At 36.5% G+C, this 18549-nt stretch overlaps 2 protein-coding genes across 2 annotated transcripts; both read left to right on the top strand.

The window, feature by feature from the left end:
• The first annotated feature begins 88 nt into the window (after window positions 1-88).
• Window positions 89-2476, top strand: LOC107088364 (DNA-directed RNA polymerases I, II, and III subunit RPABC4). The gene is made up of 4 exons (XM_015380489.1): window positions 89-175; window positions 396-462; window positions 2098-2190; window positions 2313-2476. Exons 2-4 carry the CDS (start codon window positions 402-404, stop codon window positions 2333-2335), a joined length of 177 nt encoding a protein of 58 aa, XP_015235975.1. The 5' UTR covers window positions 89-175; window positions 396-401; the 3' UTR covers window positions 2336-2476.
• A 2532-nt stretch (window positions 2477-5008) lies between these two features.
• On the top strand, window positions 5009-16915 carry LOC107088361 (sperm-associated antigen 1A-like). The gene is made up of 7 exons (XM_015380487.1): window positions 5009-5380; window positions 6762-6861; window positions 8011-8163; window positions 9276-9433; window positions 13539-13680; window positions 14807-14933; window positions 15014-16915. The coding sequence occupies exons 1-7, from the start codon at window positions 5050-5052 to the stop codon at window positions 15146-15148; spliced, it is 1146 nt and encodes a 381-aa protein (XP_015235973.1). The 5' UTR covers window positions 5009-5049; the 3' UTR covers window positions 15149-16915.
• The last annotated feature ends 1634 nt before the right edge of the window (window positions 16916-18549 follow it).

Below are 18549 nucleotides of genomic sequence, written 5' to 3'. Positions count from 1 at the left end.
CAGATAATGGCAGGAGTATTACCTAAACGTATCATAACACTCTGATCCTGTTGGTGGCGCTAATGCACCTCTAGATGATCTGTGGAAAACTGCAAAGAAGAAAACCGGAAACCACCGTTTCGTCACTTGCGCGCATGGAGTGAGAAAGAGGGGTAAACAGTTAGCATTTTCAAAGGTAAACCTAGCTTTCTCTTATTTTTAGAGATTTACTTTATATTTTAAACATGTATTCGTTTTATTATTGCTTTAGTAACATCGCGTTAATTATGTCTCTTATTCGAAAAATGAAGGGATTGATTTAGACCCTCTCCATCGGCACCATGCTGTAACTATTAGCATCCTGTACTAATTCATCAGATAATATTTGGTTATTTCTTCTGTTTTTGTTTTTTTAGAGTAAAATGGACGCACAGAAAGATCTGCAGCCGCCCAAACAACAACCGATGATCTACATCTGCGGAGGTAATCTTTATGGATTACATACAGCCACAGTTATTACTAACAATAAACGCTATGCATTTAAATTAGGCTCTGCATTATAGAGTCGTGAGTTCTCTAAATATAAAAGTGTCAAAGATGTATATTTTTACACTCATTTTAGAAATTGATTCTTTTGTATAGGTTCATTCCAAGTCCATTTATTGTAATTGTTTAAGATTATGGGTTACATATAAAATTCAGTATATTGGAGAATGTTACCAGGGTTCCTGCAGATACTTAAAAAGTTTTAAAAGGCATTGAATTCTTCAATATACATACTTGGATTTAGTTATATATATATATATATATATATATATATATACACTGTATCTGGAGCGTGTAACAAAAGTAATTTCCCTCTGGGATTCAAGTATTTCTGATTCTGATAAAATCTGAAATGTCTCTGAAATGTCTTAAATCAGTCTTTCATAGGTCTAAAAATTGTTGCCACATCATAAATAGGATTTTATTTTTGTAATCCATATCAAACATTTAAATAATTGACAATTTTTTCTTACATTTACCGAACTCCTCACTGTAACCATTATAGGTTCAGGCCCAATAGCAGAACCAATAAAAAAGATGTTGCGGCCAGACCTTTGGGTGATATGCCAGTAACTTTTTATCTGGACACTGTGGGGAAGTTTTAAATTCAATGAAAAATAGGCTATCCAAGAGTTTTCTGCATGGTTAAAACCACTGCCAGGGAATGTAGATGGAGCATGATTGGAATCAAGGCAGTGGAGACACAAGTATGAAACCCAAAGTGTCAAAATCAAGTGATTAGAAGCAGCAGGTATTTGTCCGTTCTGTTCCACCCCGGTCTCTGCAACGCCTCCACAGCGTCTCTCACATCACCACCAGCGCCAGTAGAACCAAATCTCAGGATAATGTTTGGTGGTAAGCCGACTATGAAAGTAGAGCGATTGAGAAGGGAACAAAACAAAGTTAGTGAATTCAGTTCAGTAGTTGCTAAAAATATCTGTTATTTGTGTGTTTTCAGCTTTCTTCCTATATGGAAAGTTTTTCAAAATTTGAAACACATCTACTGGCCCAGAAAGTAATGGTTTAAAATAAACATTTTGGGTAAATTTGTCGTTCCCAGGTTTTTCTTTTGTTTATTGTTAGGTTGATCTTAAATTTTTATTTTAAGTGGCATTAAACAGTCTTGAATTTACCTTGCCTTATGCCTTAGGAACCCTGGTTACAGAAGATAAATAAAACAATAATATTTTTAATGCCAGTATGCACCCTCTGAAAGTTTTTATTTTTATAACCTCGTTGCTTCTCTGGGCCTCCTCCTTGCACACTCTACTCTATTTATGCAGTTTGGCATGAAGGCTAGGACCTTAGGACCCTGCTGAAGTGTAATAGAGGCTTAGTATGATTTGGTAGCTGTATTTAAGATAACTGCATCATTGATCTTGGTACAGTATCTTTCCAGTGGCTTTTAAAGTCTGAAACAGAGGTAAACCTCTCAAAACTTTCAAAGCATCACTAGCTTTTGTTAGTGTTGAATGAATAAATGGAGTCCTAAGTGCTCACAACGATTAATTATGTCTTTTATCTGGTAATGCCTTAGAACTTGCTGGATGACCTGACTGTCTTTTCTTGCAGAATGTCACACTGAGAATGAAATTAAAGCACGTGATCCCATCAGATGCAGAGAGTGTGGCTACAGAATTATGTACAAGAAGAGAACAAAGAGATGTATCCTTTTCTTCTGTGTTTCTGTTTAGGTACAAACTGTAAAATGTGTTGTTTGTGTTTAAATTAAGTGTGTAAAACCAGATATGCTCTGAGCGCACATTTCCTTAACTCTCTGATTACAGTGGTTGTATTTGATGCCCGGTGAAGAAGTGCAGAGTGATGGATTTTACTTTAGTTAGTGTTTACTGTTTTTGTAGTGTCTCACCATGTAAATAAACACACTTGCAGGTCTGGCTTCTTTTTTTTTCTGCCATCAATTCATCTTTGTTTTAACCAAGGAATACTTAATTTTTTTTTATTTGTATTTCATAAAAAAAAAAATGTAAAAGCCTTTTTTAAAATGTGATATATTTTACTTTGTTTTGTTCACTGGGGAGCATTTCTTATGGACAAATAAACCAGATATAACTAAATATGCAGAAACGTTTCAGTCCTTTAGAATGACAATACAAATAATGTCTATTTGAGCAATTTCAAACATGTGACCTTTTGTTATATCAACCTATTTTGAATGGATTTAATGTTAAATTAATTTAAATTATGTTTTAATGTTCAGTTGATTAAGGCTAATGGCTAATAAAGACCTAACAAAAATAGAATATTGTGATAGACAGATAATAAAAGGAAACAGAAATATCCTACTGCGAATGATGTAATGGAAAGCATCTGCTGTCTGTACTTGATCTGGGCTTCTTTACTTGAATGCAGCCTGCAGAGGTGTAGCCCAAGGAGATTCAATAGCATCCTTCTGGTTGTCTGTATTTTTGGTTCTTTCTCATGATATAACTGTAGATCAATGGTCCCAAACTCCAGTCCTTAATGGCCTGTGTCCTGCAACTTTTAGAGGAATCCCTGCTAAAAAATACACCTGAATCATATACTAAGTCATTAATAGAGCTCTGAAGAACTTTGATCTATCCGAATACAGCAAATAGATTGCTACTCATTATGTAACTGAAACACATAGATGGTGCTTGTCAAACTGGGACTACAGCTTTCTGAAAGGAACAAAAAAAAAGGCAAATTACATCTAAAGAACAGCTGAAGCTCTATGAAGGGACGCATGTCACCATACATGTGAGGAACACCAGATGGGAACATTTGGAGCTCCCTATGCTGAATAACCTCCCGACAGGAAGCATACAGGCTTTTTTTTTAAATCTTACTTACAGAACTTTTCAGACAGAACTTATAGCGACCTCTGATGCACTGCTGCTATGAATTAGGAGTGGTTACCGACTTGCAGTATTTGGATGGACCCCTTGGCTTCCTACTAGTGGAGAGGGTAAAGCATTTGATGTGTAGGAAAATTAAGACATCTAAAAGTAGTACACCAAACCTCCAGGATTTGCACTTTAGTCCACTTCATGTCAATTGTCTTCCACCTTGGTCCTCACGACCCACTTCCCTACATGTTTTACATTATTTTTCCTTCATGCACACATCTGACTGAAATAAACGATTAACAGACCTCTCTGGTATGTAATGGAAATCATTTGATTCAGGTGTGTTGGAGCATTGATACATCTAAAAGGTGGGACAGTGGGTCTTAAAGACCAGAGTTCCCTGGTTTAGGGTCAGACCAGTTTACACCACAATCATTGAACTAACCTATGGTATATAGTACATGGAGGTTACCAAGTCGTGCTGGAAAAAAGAAATTGGTGTCTCTATAATCCTTGGCTGCTTCCAAAAAGTCTGTAAGGACACGATGCCTTTTGTCTATAGGTCATTTACACAGGGACTTCTCAAAGGCTGAATCCCAAACTGCCCCTTAAAGGGGAACTCTGTTTTTTTTTTTTTTTTTTTACATTGGCCCCTGGATTTTACATTATTACATCATGTTCTATTCACCCATATAAGTTTTGTGTCATTTGGAGCCGTTCTGAAGATATTCCGTCAGGTTATATTAAAACAAAGCGGCGCGTGTATGACAACATTTCGCGCATGCGGACTGGAGTCGTAACAGGAAGCCCGGGCCACAGGCGGCTACGCTCTACCCCTTCTATTCATTCGGCTAGCTAATCTGAATCGTTCAATTCCATATCAAGAGCGATATCATCTGTGGTAGAAGCACTAGACATCTTCCAGGCATGTGAGTAAAACTAGCAGCAGTTCAGCGGACAGGAAGAATGAACGGTAGCCGGCGCACGCGGATGACGTCATACACGCACCACTTTGTTTTTAAAACATATAAATATAAAAAATATAACCGCGGATGTCTGGGGGACAGTGATTCGCCTACATGTTATGAATAATGGCGTACCATAAAGAATAAATTATGAACAGTTTAGTTTGTGCCTTCAACTCGTTTGCCCATAGGAAGACGTTACATGGATATAACCTAACGGAATATCTTCAGAACAGCTCCAGTTGAACCAAAAACCATATGAGTGAGTAGAACATGATGTAATAACGTAAAATCAAGGGCCCAATGTAAAATATAATGGTGTTCCCCTTTAAGCACTACATCTTATCTTAGTGTCACTCCTAATGAAGTCAAACTTGCAGCTGTGGTGAGCGCCTTTTTAAAGGTGGAGAATGGGATAGATGTTTTGAATTATTATTTTTTTTTTTTTATGAAATGTAATAGAGCTTTCTTTTTTTTTTTTTTTATGGGCTCCTTTGACAGATGGGGGGGGCGTAAAGGGCCCTACTTATGCTGGAGCCTCCCCTGCCTTCAGCTCTGAGTCTTCCCCATCAGCTGCAGCAGCTCTGCAACCCCCCCTATCATGACATCACTTCTGACACCTCCGAGAGGAGGTGTGTCCAGGAGAAATCCCTCATCCAGTCCACAGATGTAGCTGCAGAGGGAGAAAGGAGGAAGAGTTTGGACGCACTGCGGAGGGGAGCTCAGCCATGGGGAACGCGCAGGATAAACCCCCCGGTAGCAGCGGAGGAGGAGCGACCCCCAGGCGGGGACAGGAGAACCTGCAGGCTCCCAGAGCTGCTGGAAAGGAGGTGGCAAACGGCGCACCGAGAGAAAAACGCCGAGAAGGAGAGGCAGAGGAGCAGAAGCAGCAGTCGGAAAGCTCAGGAGGGGATAGGAGTTACCTTGATGCTCCGGCTGGAGCTTTACCTCCTCACCTGGCCCGGCTGAAGAATGAAGGAAACCACCTCTTTAAAAATGGCCAGTTTGGAGACGCGATAGAGAAGTACTCCCTGGCTATAGATGGATGTTATGAGGCAGGTGAGGAACAACTGAAATAAACCCCAGATTATATATATATATATATATATTAAAAAAAAAAAAAGCATCACAGCATTAAATTGGGCTTTTAATACACCAGAACCTGAACAGAAACAGTCTAACTGTCCTAAATGAATAAATTAAAAATATTATTACAATTTAAATTAGAGTAGATTTTCTTAAAACAATTTTTTTAGCTCTAACTTTAGTCAAAACAATCTATTTTTATAGATTGTTATTTATTGCAGTTACATGTAAATGCAGCAGATGGGTCACTCACTAAAATGTTAAAATATTTTATAAACTCCTAATGACCATAATGTTCCATTTTTTTAACAATCCCTGGAAAAAGAGTGTTCATTATTTTTAATTGTACCCCTTTACTCTGATACCTCTTACTAATATTCATTTGAACCAGTCCCCATTGCATCACTTAACAATAGCTTCAGTGAAGCTGCAGAGATGCAGAATGAGAGAATATGTTCACTACATGTTATGCATGGTGGTGGCATCAGCATGCTGTGGGGATCCCTTTTAGCAAAATTTATTTTAGGGGAAAAATGGTAAAGAATTTTAGGATGCAGATGCACAAACTTAGTGAAATTAGACCTACAAAAACTCTCAACTGTGATTGCAGCACACAAAATGTTTCTTAAGAGGGGTCAAGAACGTACTCTACATGCTTAAGATTTTTTTAATGCTTAAGAATGTGAAAACCATGCATTATATACCTTTCATAGTTATGTACAACTTTGTTCAGGTTCATATAATCTAGCTTGTGGTTGAAGCATTGGGATGGAATAAAATGTTTAAGAGGTAGAGTAGTTTTGAGAAGCACTGCATATATATTTTGTACTGTAGCTTTAAAAGCATTAACATTAAATTCTTAATGGTTTTATTAATACATTATTTTTCAAATGTTATAAATAATTGGCCAGGTTAACTGGCAAGTACAGAAAAGCACTAACCATAATGTCTAATGGTATCATGAACACCTATTTTTCAAATCTCTAAACGTTGTTATATTTTTTTGTGTGTGCTAATTAAACTTAACTAAGCTGAGGTTCTGCTTCCCGAATGAGGCTCACAAATAAAATAGAGAAATTATACAACATCATTAGAAATTGTGAGCACATTTTACCCTTCAGCATTTCTGAAACCAATCAGATTGTCTCTCAAAGGCTAACATCTTTAGTGCCTGGAGGAACAGTAGAAAAAAGTATTTATTTTTATTTTTATATTGAATTGTTTTTATTTCCAGTTATTGCAAGGTTTTGGATCTACTTTTAAGATGAAATACATTATATATGTTTGAAGGTCTCTTGTAATATTGTATCAAGATCAACAATGCAGTTATCTTAAATGCTGTTAACCCTTCCAGGCATTGACAGCCCAGAAGATCTGAGTATCATCTACTCCAACAGAGCTGCTTGTTACCTGAAGGATGGAAATAGCAGAGACTGCATACAAGACTGCGACAAGTGTGTGACCAAATCTATACGTTTTTTATATCTCTGTCATGATAAAAGACCAATTGAATTAAAAAGCATAATGTCCATACGACAGAGTTTATAAGCAGTGAGTAAAAATGAGCTTGATTTCAGTATTGTGAAACAATATTTGCCCTTTTACAGATATTTTCTATTATTTCTTTGTTTCAAACAAATTTTAAAGATAACCTGAGCAGTTTTACTAATCACATTTTAACATATAAAATTAAAAAATACAAATTAATCAAATGACGAAATTAATTAAAGGTTGTTTGTATTGCTCAAATAAGTAATGTCAAGGAATACAGGCCGAATATGAACCTTGAAGAAATGAATAAATATCTAGCATCTAGATACAAGATACAAAATTAGGCTACCTCTAAACAATTAAATAGATTTTTTTTTTTTTTTTCATTTGTACTTTGTTGCTTTGGAATCGAGTATTTTCAACCTAAATGGAATTGAGTTTATAATATCAGAAAACAGAAAAGTTAGGGGTCTCAATACAAAACTTTGAGGTAGCCATAGCAGAGTGGACTATTATATAAGCTATGATTATAAATATGAAATGATAGACATATGGGAAAAATGATATTAACCCTTTTTAAGGCAGATTATAACAGCCAATGAATCTATTAGTCTGTCATACTTAATCAATGATTGACTGTATTTTAATATCTCTTGAATATACATAACAGACAATATTTTTGAATATAACCTATTAATCCCGGTTCTCTCTGGATTATTTTCTTATATTGCTCACTTTCATGTCAGTGATTTCTTACTTTTATATTTTTGTGTTTTCATCTAAATCATTTGTTTTCCTTTAGTTTTGGTGCTTATATCTTTTGACTCCTTTATCTATACAAATATGGATTTAATTGGTTATTTTTTTAGCTTGGATTTTGTTTTCATTTATACAACGCTAACTCTTGGAATTTGTTTGTTTTGCTTTTGCTGCATTCTAGAGGCAAAATTTTGGGATGTATTCTGAATAAAATGTACACCTACAGTAGGATGATTGCATGTTTTTGCTCATGAAGAAAAAGTAGAATCAAGTCACACTTTTGAAACAGGCTCATTTAGACATAGTGAAGGACATGGTTTGATCCGGTCTGTGCATCTCTCTGATCCTCTTAGGGCTTTAGAGCTGCAGCCTTTCTCCTTAAAGCCCTTGTTGCGCAGAGCCCTAGCCAATGAGTCACTGGAACGCTACAGGAAGGCCTACGTGGATTACAAGATGGTACTGCAGATCGACAACGGGGTGCAGGCAGCTCATGATAGCATCCACAGGTTAGATAAACACAGACACAAACATCAGTTTTGGTTTGGTTAGCTTAGAGCAGGAGGTGTGAAGTTCAGAATCAATCAAGACAGCATTTTTCTATTTTAAATCTGATTTTATGAAAAAGTCATAAAATTTTAAACAGCCGTATTTACTAAACAAATCTAACATATGCCCTAAACGTACCCAATTTTTCACGACTTTTTTAGGTTGACAAGGTCTCCTTATGCTTATCCAACAGAACAATAATCATTGTTCTCTCCAGTCATAGCACACCACATGGGCATTAATGTCCTTGAATAAAAAGACCTCTTCCACCTGTATAAACCCTAAAGAACATTTAAATCCTCCCCTTTCATGAGTTAAAACAACAAAGAAGCAAACCTCTCACTATCCAGAGATAAGTTGAACTTTGAGGTACTGGTATCCATACCATGTTACAAAGCTGCCATTAACTCACTTAATTGAAGTTTTTTTTGGTCCAGATTAGGGCTGAAACAATTAATCGGATTAATCGTGATTAATCAATTATTGACATCATCAAATAATTTAGTAATTGATTATTGGTTAACTGGAGTGTAGAGACTCCAAAGCATGCCTTTAGTTGAAAAAGTAACCCACTTAGCGCAGTAATTATATAAAAGTTTAAAAAAATATAAGAAATTGTTTGCATTTAAGATAAAAAAAATACTGTCAATAGGCTCTATTCAGAACTTCTCAAATGGAAAAGTTTTATTTTCACCTGGTTTAAATTTGTAAAAGAAATCTTCCATAAGTATCCTTTGGCTATCCAATTATTAATCAATTAACCGAATAAAATAATCCACAAGTTAATTGATATGGAAATAATCTTTAGTTGCAGCCCTAATCCAAATAGGAGGCTTTTTATCTGCTTTCTTGGCAGTAAGGTTGTACTTAAAATATAAATCTGTGTCCAGTCTTTCTAGCAAAGCAATGCGTAACACCTTCATTAGTACTGTATATTGCTCAAGCCTAATAGAGGGAAGAAATCTGAATGAAATTGTATCATAGATCGATGCTGAGCCTTCAAACCCTGTTTCAGTGTTTTTCTTGTAAGGGAAAACCCTTATGTGGCATTGGTTTCCTTGTTATCTGCCAGAATTACCAAGGCGCTTATTGAGCAGGACGGGCCTGAATGGAGAGACAAGCTGCCGGAGATCCCTGTTGTGCCTCTGTCCGTCCAGCAGCAGCACAGAGAGAAACCAGTCAGCATTGAGCTGGCCCAGGCGCGAGCCGCCAGGGCTGTACAGGAGGAAGGTAGGTTACATTACTATGCTCCCTGCCTACAACCAACAGCTGACACTCTGTATATATGTAAATATATCAGCAGGTACTGACTGTTGAAAAACAAAAAAAATAAAATAAAATACAGCACCTGCAGTAAAGTGGAGTGAAATTAGCAAAAATAAGATTTTTGATTATGAGTTTAGAAAGCTGCATTGGCTAAGAATGAGTGAGTAAATGCTGAGTAGGACAAAAGCTGCTCCAGCTGGCGGTGTGTTGTGTTTAGGGTTGTATCAATAATGCAAAGAGAAGCCGATCCTCACAGACTGGAGAGCTGCTGTAATGGAACAATTCAGGTCAGGTTCCCCTCAGGGGTCAGAGACTCTTCAGACAGCCCGGGTGACTCCAACCAGAGGCTGGATAAAAAGTCATTTTAATTTTGAGTGAGTCTCATTTAGAATGTATAGAAACATTAAAATAAATTGTTTTGTTGTGCTGAGGAAGAAATTAAAACAAAATTTTCAATTGAAAGATTCCCTGAGAGAGACAGATATTTGATTTTATGATCTAATGAGAATCTTTTACAGAGCAGAAGCTGTGAAACAGACTTTCATGTGACATTAGCATTACTGCACTTTGTAAATTAGCTGCTAAATGAGCCACTTTGTCTTAACTTTGAGCTGGAATCATCGCGCTCTGCATCACATCACCCCTTCTTGATCGGAGAAAGTGGCTTTTCGTCCACAGTACCAGCACAGCTAGGTTAAGGTAGCTTCCTGGACGGAGCCTTTTTTTCATGTAGATATTCTCCAATTTCACAGGGGAGGGATGGGCTGCTGATTAGACAACATAACTCATGAAGATTAGTCAGAAATGCATTAACCAAGTGAAATACCACTTTTAGCATGATTGTGGTAAAGATCAGCATTATAATATCAGAATCACAACACATTTTATTGCCAAGTAGATTTTCACTTACAAGGAATTTCACTTGGTGTTGATGTAGACAAAATAAAAATATACAGAGAGATATATATAGAGAGAGGCAGTGTCAATATAGTTAAATATGGGCACTTTACTTTTCCACAAATTTCTAGTTCAGTGTCTGAAGCTTTTCGTAAAACACTCATTTAAACTGAGCTGCCTGACCAATAAGGCTTTAGGTACAAAAACTCAGTCAAACTTAGTAATAATTTTTAAAGATCCAACTTAAAATGGGGCTGTATATTTTATACAAAGTCCTTTACTATTTGTTTAAGTGAACACTAATTTGGTTGAGTCAACACTCATTTGTGTGAGTCAAGACTAATTGCACTGAATTGAATACAATACGCAGTCACAGGTTTACATTTCAGCCTTTTACTACAATGAGGTTTGTCCAGGATGAGCTAACAGGGGCAGTTTTTCCAGGTTTTATGACTTAGACAAACTTTATTATCATTTTGTACACACAGAGTGTATACAAAACAAAATTTCATTTTGTACAGCTCTCATGACTTTTCAATTTTTTAGTGTGTAGCAGTGATCAAACGTAAACGTTGTGGGAGAAAAAAACACGGTGCAAAAAGATGATTATGATTAATATCTTTTGAATGCAACTTTAGATATTTTCTTTTTTGTTGCATTTTAACACTTCCTAATTTAAGTCCCAGCAGCACTGTTACCAGCAGACTATCACAAAGACGCATTTGATTAAATTTCTTCAGTCATATCTATTAAAATGACTATAGATAAGCAGCCTGACAGACAATGGTATGTTTTAAAAGAAGATTTTCTGCATGTTGAGAACTTGGCAAAGAGTCGATGATCAAATGAAGGTGAAGCATCTCTCAGGTGCTTTATCGCGCATTTTCTTTCTTTCTTTATTTTTTTTAACAGTGTCCTGTCTGGCAATGTGGCAATAATAATAATAACTTTCTTGATGCCAAAAAGAGCCCAACAGATTTTGCTTTCACAAGTAGAGCAGTACGGCTATCGCCATAATGTTCCGCTTGATTTATGCATATAAATAGCTTTAGTATGATTCATGCAGGGAGTATTATAGATTATATGGACACTGCGATGTAAGAAGAACAGGAAAGGAAAAACCTAAAAAAGGAGAAAAGATGAAAGAAAGAGGAGATAAAAGTGAGACAATGATAAAATGTCTTCTGTAAAAGGAACAACACATCCAACAGAGAGAGAGAGAGAGAGAGAGAGAGAGAGAGAGAGAGAGAGAGAGATAAACTTTATTCCAGACTCATGGTCCAATAAATACATACATTAAAATAAAAATAGTTAATGATAAAAACACAATACAAGTACCATTATCGATTAAATAGGATCTTTAAGAAGACAGGAATACCAGTGTCCCCACAGCTTAGACTGATATCGGATTGCACTACGTGTGGTATCAGTGAGTGACAAAATAATATCGTTTTCAGATGCATTTAACCTACAAATAAACTTATACATTAACTTTCGTAGAACAGCTTGTAGGGTATTAACTCTTGCTGTGACAAACATCTCACAGCATATAGTACATATAGTATAAGAGATACAATTAAGTGGCACCTTGATACTATCGCTGAAGTATAAGTAGTAATATTTAATCTGACATGTATACTGTGGTAGCTGTAGATAAGTATATGCGCTTTCTGTTTGGAAGTGAATCTCTAAGTACCTGGAACCAAGCACCTGTAGTTGTGAGAGTGCATTTGTGCAAATAACTTTATCCAAAGGAAAAATACTCAATAGTGGTTGTGAAGAGCCATCCCTCCAGAGCACCGTGGCAAGCGCCGGGAGACCCAAAACCCCAGATGCCAAAGGGATTCCCAGAGTAAAGACGCCCAGGAGGGGCCAACCCAGGAAATAGCCCCCATCAGGAGAAGAGGAGAGACGGCCCAGAGGACTTCCGCCCAAGAGCCGCGGGGACGAGCTATAGGGGCTTCACCGTCAGCCAGCCACCCCAAAGTGGAATCGGCCATAAGACCAGGAATAAGCCAGCACCCAGCAGGGCAACCACTCCCAAACACTGAGCACCACCAGTGCACCGGCGAGCCAAAGCACCAGCAAGCAGAGGGGGGCAGGACGGGGGGAATGGGCTCCACACTTAGCGGAGACTTGACATGTTTTGGGAGAGGGAGCAGTTCAGACCCAAACCTGACAAAAAAAAAAAAATATATATATATATATACACATTCTCAATCACACCTTCCCACCCTAGTGCGCCCACTCGCAAAACATAGACTCTTTAAAAAAAATAAATAAAATAAAATGGCGTACGCACATTCACACATAACATTCAGATCCAATAATCCTAGGACCGAGGGCCAAGAACGAGCATTTTGCACATATCAGGCACTTTGACTCTGCTGTCAATGGCTTTTAGCCTTTGTCTACCTTTCCTATTTTAAGCACACAATGAACAAAATGTTGCCATGGTCAGTTTTATGGCTTTGGAGCATTTAAAAAGCATATAGAACATGTTTAAAGGCTGTATGTTGTATAAACTAATATAGAAAGCTATAGAAACAGAGACATTTATCATTGTAATTGCATTTTTATTAACATTTGCTTTTAGAGTTAAGTCAGATAAACAGATGAACAATATAACTGATTAGCTTCTGTATTATATTGACTTTTGATTAATTTATTTTAACACTTTTATTTCTGAAGGGCAGTCCAATTACCGACATTCAAAACAAAAATTTGGAAATATGCAAACAAATTCAAGTTTACCTTAAATGATGACAGACTCTTCATTTTCTTTTCTTTTGTAATGAGTCATAAATTTGGCAGAAATTTACACTGAAATGTATCTAATAAACTGTGGAAATGTGTTATCTCTGCTGAGTGTGGGGCAGCGTTAGGAAATTTTCATTATTTAGTCATTAGTTGTAGAGGCTTCCTCAGCACAGCAGACAGCTAGCTCAGGAGGAATCGACTCATCTGCTCTGCTTCATTTATTGATAGGCCCCGAAAAAGTCCTAACAGGCTTCTTAAGTGGTATCCATTAAATGCAGTCATCCCCTGATGCAGTGGGAAAAAAACAACCCTACAGTGATGAAAACTGACCCTTCATGAAAAGTAGCTATAGGCTTTTTTTTATGTGCTTGTTTATGTTTAGAGGTTTTGATAAATTCTCTGTTCTCTGTAGCTAGAAGAAAAGAGGCTTCCTTCACTTTACTCAAACATGAAGGCAACAGTTTGGTGAAGAAGGGACATTTCCAGGAGGCCCTGGAGAAGTACAGTGAATGTCTCTCCATAAAACCTGATGAATGTACCGTTTACACAAACAGGTTAGTCCAAACCACACAGGAACATTCATGTTTTAGGAAAACACGCAAAGCTTGATTTGCTGAAGAGAAGAATTTACTTCAAACTTTACATACATTCATTATGAGCATGAATATCCTAATATATTAGCTATTTAATAATGGATTTCAACAGTTAATTCTTTAAAATACATCATTTAAATATAGGTTATAGAAGAGCCCCATTAATCAAAAAAGGTAAAAAATTTTAATATCTTTATTGCTTTTTGCAGATCTGGCTTTTACGCGAACTATATCCATCGTTAACATGGTCAGCATCAGCTGCATTTGTAGAAGCTTGTTGTGTGTTTGGTGTTTTTTAATTTAGATGGATGCTGTTGGTTTTCATAATCCCACTCATCTTGTCTGTTGCACTAGTACCACTGACAACAATCCTCACCACATCATGATACTACTGCTGCGTTTGATAAGTTTGTACAATGTTATCCGGTTTTAATGCCTCACCTTGGCTCTTACTAAGATTATTTTGGTCCTCATAACCAAAAAGCTAAGTTTTTATGAGCTGTCCACTTTAGAGCAAGAGCTTGATTATTGGCCAGCAAGTTCTAAGTCCATGCTGATATTAAACTTTCCAGTTTATGATAGGCTTGAGCTTTTGTTTAATCTAAGGGTGAATCTTTGGGACAGATGGCTGGAACTTAGACATAGTTGACTGTTTCAACAGGACAGTGATCCAAAATACACAGAACATCAGAACTTAACCTAAACCAGGCTGATAAATGTGTCTGCTTAAACTCTCCAGTCCGTCCACATAATAAATATTGTGTTATTAATCCAGAAAGTTTTTCTAACATTCTCTTCAGTGACTTTAATCTTACACAAACAGCAGAGGGCACTATATACAGTATTTACTAAGGGAAGATATGTCTATTCAAACACATTAAATGTTATGTTGCATCATATTTTTATACCCAGATAATAAAGGTTCAGCCCTTAACAAGAATTTAGTTGCAGCAATACGTAATCTAAGAGGTTAAAATACTTGGTATGGAAACATTGTTAGAGCAATGGATGTTCTTTTTAGTGTTTTAGGAAGATGTTTTAAAAAAGAATATTTTTTAAAAACCGAATGGTTGTCTTTCCCTACTAGAGCAATTTGTTTCCTTAAACTAAATCGGTATGAAGAGGCCAAACAGGACTGTGACTCTGCACTGCAGATGGATCCAGCCAACAAGAAAGCCTTCTACAGACGGGCGCTGGCTTTTAAGGGACTGCAGGTGATAAACACATCACTACCACTCTTTTCTTTTTTTTAAACCTTTTTTTCTGATGTTGTTTTTCTGTAATCACATGCCAGGATTACCTGTCAGCCAGCGGCGACCTCCAGGAGGTCCTCCAGCTGGACCCCAAAGTCCACGAGGCTGAGCAGGAGCTTGAAGAGGTGACGTGTCTACTGAGGCAAAGCTTGATAGACAAGACTGAACACACATGAGGCTTAAACTCAGAACAAATGTTCAGTGGCACCAACACAGCTCCACACATTTAGGGAAGGCTGTATGAAATGGATTGAAAAAATTGCACACAAGTTTTTACAAGAAATCAAAAAAGTTATGAAAAAAATCTGATCAACCCCTGCAGACATGGTGACACTTCATTGTGCACAGGTGGAGACTGCACAATGGCATGCTAGAAGTTGGGGTCTTCAGGTATATTTAAGTTTTTTCTGTATTGATCAGAGCAAAAAGAGAATAACTTTTCAACTGAAAAGAAGTTAACACATATATTTCCAACTATTTCAATAAAAATAAGCAGTATATATTTTTTTCTTATTTTAAAAGGTACAAAGAGAATCAACATGTATCATTGTTGCAACATTTTTACCACATTCTGATGTTATCTTGTTAGTGCTTGTTTTAAATCTACAGTTCAAATCCGACATGTCCTGTAAATCAGCTTCATAAAAAAACAGGGACATGTACCTCTTGTTTTTTCAAATCAGATCTTGTTGATTTTGCAAAGTATGGTTGACTGTTGTGAATATTAATATGTGCCTAAGCTTGAACTTTCAGGCAGAAAGACAAAACACATAGAAGCACTATTCCAGGTGTTATTTATTTAATGAAAGACGAGGGTTAAAGATAGTAGCTCCTTAAGTTCAGTCGTATAAGAGAGAAACACACCTAAGCAGATGAGAGGTAATTCTCCCAGTTTTTGAGTGTATAGAATTAATACTACAGAATTATTCACAATAGAGGTTATTTCAGTTGCTTTGGGTGAAGAGTGGCGAGGGTAAAGGCAGAAAGGTTTATTAGAAGGAGAACATAAAGTTGTTGGCAGCAGCAGTAAATCTGGTACCCATTTTAAGGAAAATGTCACACCTTAAAAAAAAAAAGTACAGCATGTCTTCCAGCATCTTAAGAAGATAGCAGCATAGCTACAGAGATAGCTGAGGATACCCTAAGCCACTGTACCTTATAAGCTTTACTGAAAAGGAAACTTTTAAGCCTACTTTTGGTCCTCATGGACTAAAACTGGAAGTTGGTTCACGTGAGATGAACCTAAAAATTAAAAGATCTGCCTCCAAATCAACTTTAAAGAAATATAAACCACTAGCCCGGTGAGGAGGAGCTCACTCAGAACTTATCGAGTAATCAAACCTCTGACCTACAATGGAGCTTGTCCATTTAGAGCTTTAAGTAGGATCCCACAGATAATATTTTGGCTGGCCATTGACAGCCATTTGCAATACCTGAATATTTGGCCCAGCTGTTTTTATGCCTCACTGTAGAAGCCCTTTTCCAGTTATCAGTGGACTAAAAAGGGAGAATGACCGCCAGTTACTCTGAAGCGCAATGAATAACCAGCTTCTCAGCATTACATGTCTTGTGTAATGCACAACTGCTCTGCACACCGCTTACAAAACAGGATGCTTAATTTGAAAAAGCTAACGTCAAGGTATGTGTAATCTGCCTGCAGTATTTATCATTACCATTGTGACGTAAACTATTGCACAGTTACATGTGAAAGACATTAAATTTCTGTTATGTGTGGATTAAAGGAGGAAGGACAGAGTGGACAATGTGTGCCTTACTGAAATTTCTAACACACTTAGGATAAAATACAAAAAGATTAAAGCATTTTAGTTTGAGAGATGTTTATTTCATTGAGCTGGAAATAATGGAGTGAAACTAATCAGATATATTTTATACTGGTGTAGATTGTAACACACTGAGAAGAAAGAGATGAGTAGTGTTTTATTGAGCCATGTAAAAAAAAAAAGGGAATTTACTTCTAATTCTTGACATTTTGGGTACAGGTCACTTAACAGATTGTAGATCTTTAATTATTATAAGCGTTTTTTTTTAGACAGATGTAGTAATTAGATTATAGTAGATGAGAAAAAAAGTATTTTGCTCTTCTAGATCCCCTTAGAGACATTTGGGTCAATTTTTTACAAGCTCTCTAAGACCTGTGATTTATTGATACAAGGAACAACAATACAGACACACAAAATGTCCTTTTGTTTCTTGATGAAGTTTTTTGGCCTGTGAATCACCTGGTGCAGCTATCAACATTAACTCTTTAAAACAAAACAGCCTATTAGTTACATTTAATTTCTCTTCAATTGATTTGAATTTAAAATGCATTAAATTCATCTTATGTTATAGGGCTGATACGAAAATAGTTTAACGTTAAATATTGCTTTCAAACTTGCCCTAGATCAAATGGATTTCAGTAAAAACAATTAGCTATGCAATTTAAGAGATACAACTATTTAAAAGGGGTGTTATTTTTAATTGCTTGCCACAAATGACCAATAACCAATGTGTACAAACAGTATATCAGAGTAATCACACCCTTTTCATCATTCAAATTATATTGTGGAGCTTTATCTTTGATGAACCAGGAAGGCCTCCTTGTCATCGACCTAATCTTTAGTTCCCACTATCCTGTAATTCAAATGGATTCAAATTCAGACCAACAGCCTCTAAAATCCAGTTAGACAGGGGGGAAAAAAAGGTTGTGACTTACCAGATTGCTTCATAGTAAAATGTTCCACCGATATTACCATCATTATAGGCTTATCTTGAGAACAGGAGGGATGAAATAGGATTGCTTGACTTGGTTACTCAGAAATGGTCATAAAACCTCCTCGGTGAGTCAGGTTTGGTGAACTAAATAGGGGGATAAGGATGTTTGGTGCATCTGTAAAAAGCCCTGTGGTTGCTTTAAGTACACGGTGTGTACAGGATCATATTTACCTACACCAAGATCACAGTAGACATAATCAAAAAGCAAAAGCATTATCACTGAGGTTGAGAATACACATGGAGAATCTGAAAGTCGCAATATAAAATGTTTATCCCTCTGGGGAACGCCAGTATTTGATAAATTAAATATTTTATATAAAAGTTGATGGTGTGGATCAACCTCTCTCATCATCATACACCATTTAAAAATAACAGTACACTGCACACTTGAAGACCTTGGATATTAACATTAAGAGCCAAACAAACAATACTTAAGCTATACTTTAAAAAGCCTGGGAAGGTTTTTAAACAGCCAGGTAACTGGCAGGTTTACTGCATCATTGCATAGGAATAATTTGTTACCCTGATCTGAATTACTCTGGATAAACTATACACATGCCACTCAAATATGGTGCTTTTCTAAAAAAAAAAAACAAAACAAAACAAAAAAAAAACAAGGGACTTTTTTTTGACAACTTAAAATCAAATGACCTGCACTGAGGCAAAATAAAAGATTTAAGCTATGAAAGTAAACCACAGAGGGCTAAAGAAAAAAAATTTATTTCTGAAAGAGAATACATCTAGTTGACATACTTAAAAGGAACGGGGATGTAAAATCTACATCCAACGCTATACAGCAATG

Source organism: Cyprinodon variegatus, unplaced genomic scaffold (assembly GCF_000732505.1).
Source record: "Cyprinodon variegatus isolate N-32 unplaced genomic scaffold, C_variegatus-1.0 Scaffold216, whole genome shotgun sequence".
NCBI lineage: Eukaryota > Metazoa > Chordata > Actinopteri > Cyprinodontiformes > Cyprinodontidae > Cyprinodon > Cyprinodon variegatus.
Note: the sequence above shows the minus strand (reverse complement) of the source record. Positions and strands in the feature narration are given on the sequence as shown.

Excerpts from the sequence above, each read along its gene's own strand:
- LOC107088364 (XM_015380489.1), top strand. The coding sequence starts at position 402 with ATGGACGCACAGAAAGATCTGCAGCCGCCCAAACAACAACCGATGATC. Across the intron at positions 463-2,097 it reads GATGATCTACATCTGCGGAG|AATGTCACACTGAGAATGAA; the intron begins GTAATCTTTATG and ends CTTTTCTTGCAG. Across the intron at positions 2,191-2,312 it reads CAAGAAGAGAACAAAGAGAT|TGGTTGTATTTGATGCCCGG; the intron begins GTATCCTTTTCT and ends CTCTGATTACAG.
- LOC107088361 (XM_015380487.1), top strand. The coding sequence starts at position 5,050 with ATGGGGAACGCGCAGGATAAACCCCCCGGTAGCAGCGGAGGAGGAGCG. Across the intron at positions 6,862-8,010 it reads TGCATACAAGACTGCGACAA|GGCTTTAGAGCTGCAGCCTT; the intron begins GTGTGTGACCAA and ends TGATCCTCTTAG. Across the intron at positions 13,681-14,806 it reads TGTACCGTTTACACAAACAG|AGCAATTTGTTTCCTTAAAC; the intron begins GTTAGTCCAAAC and ends TTTCCCTACTAG.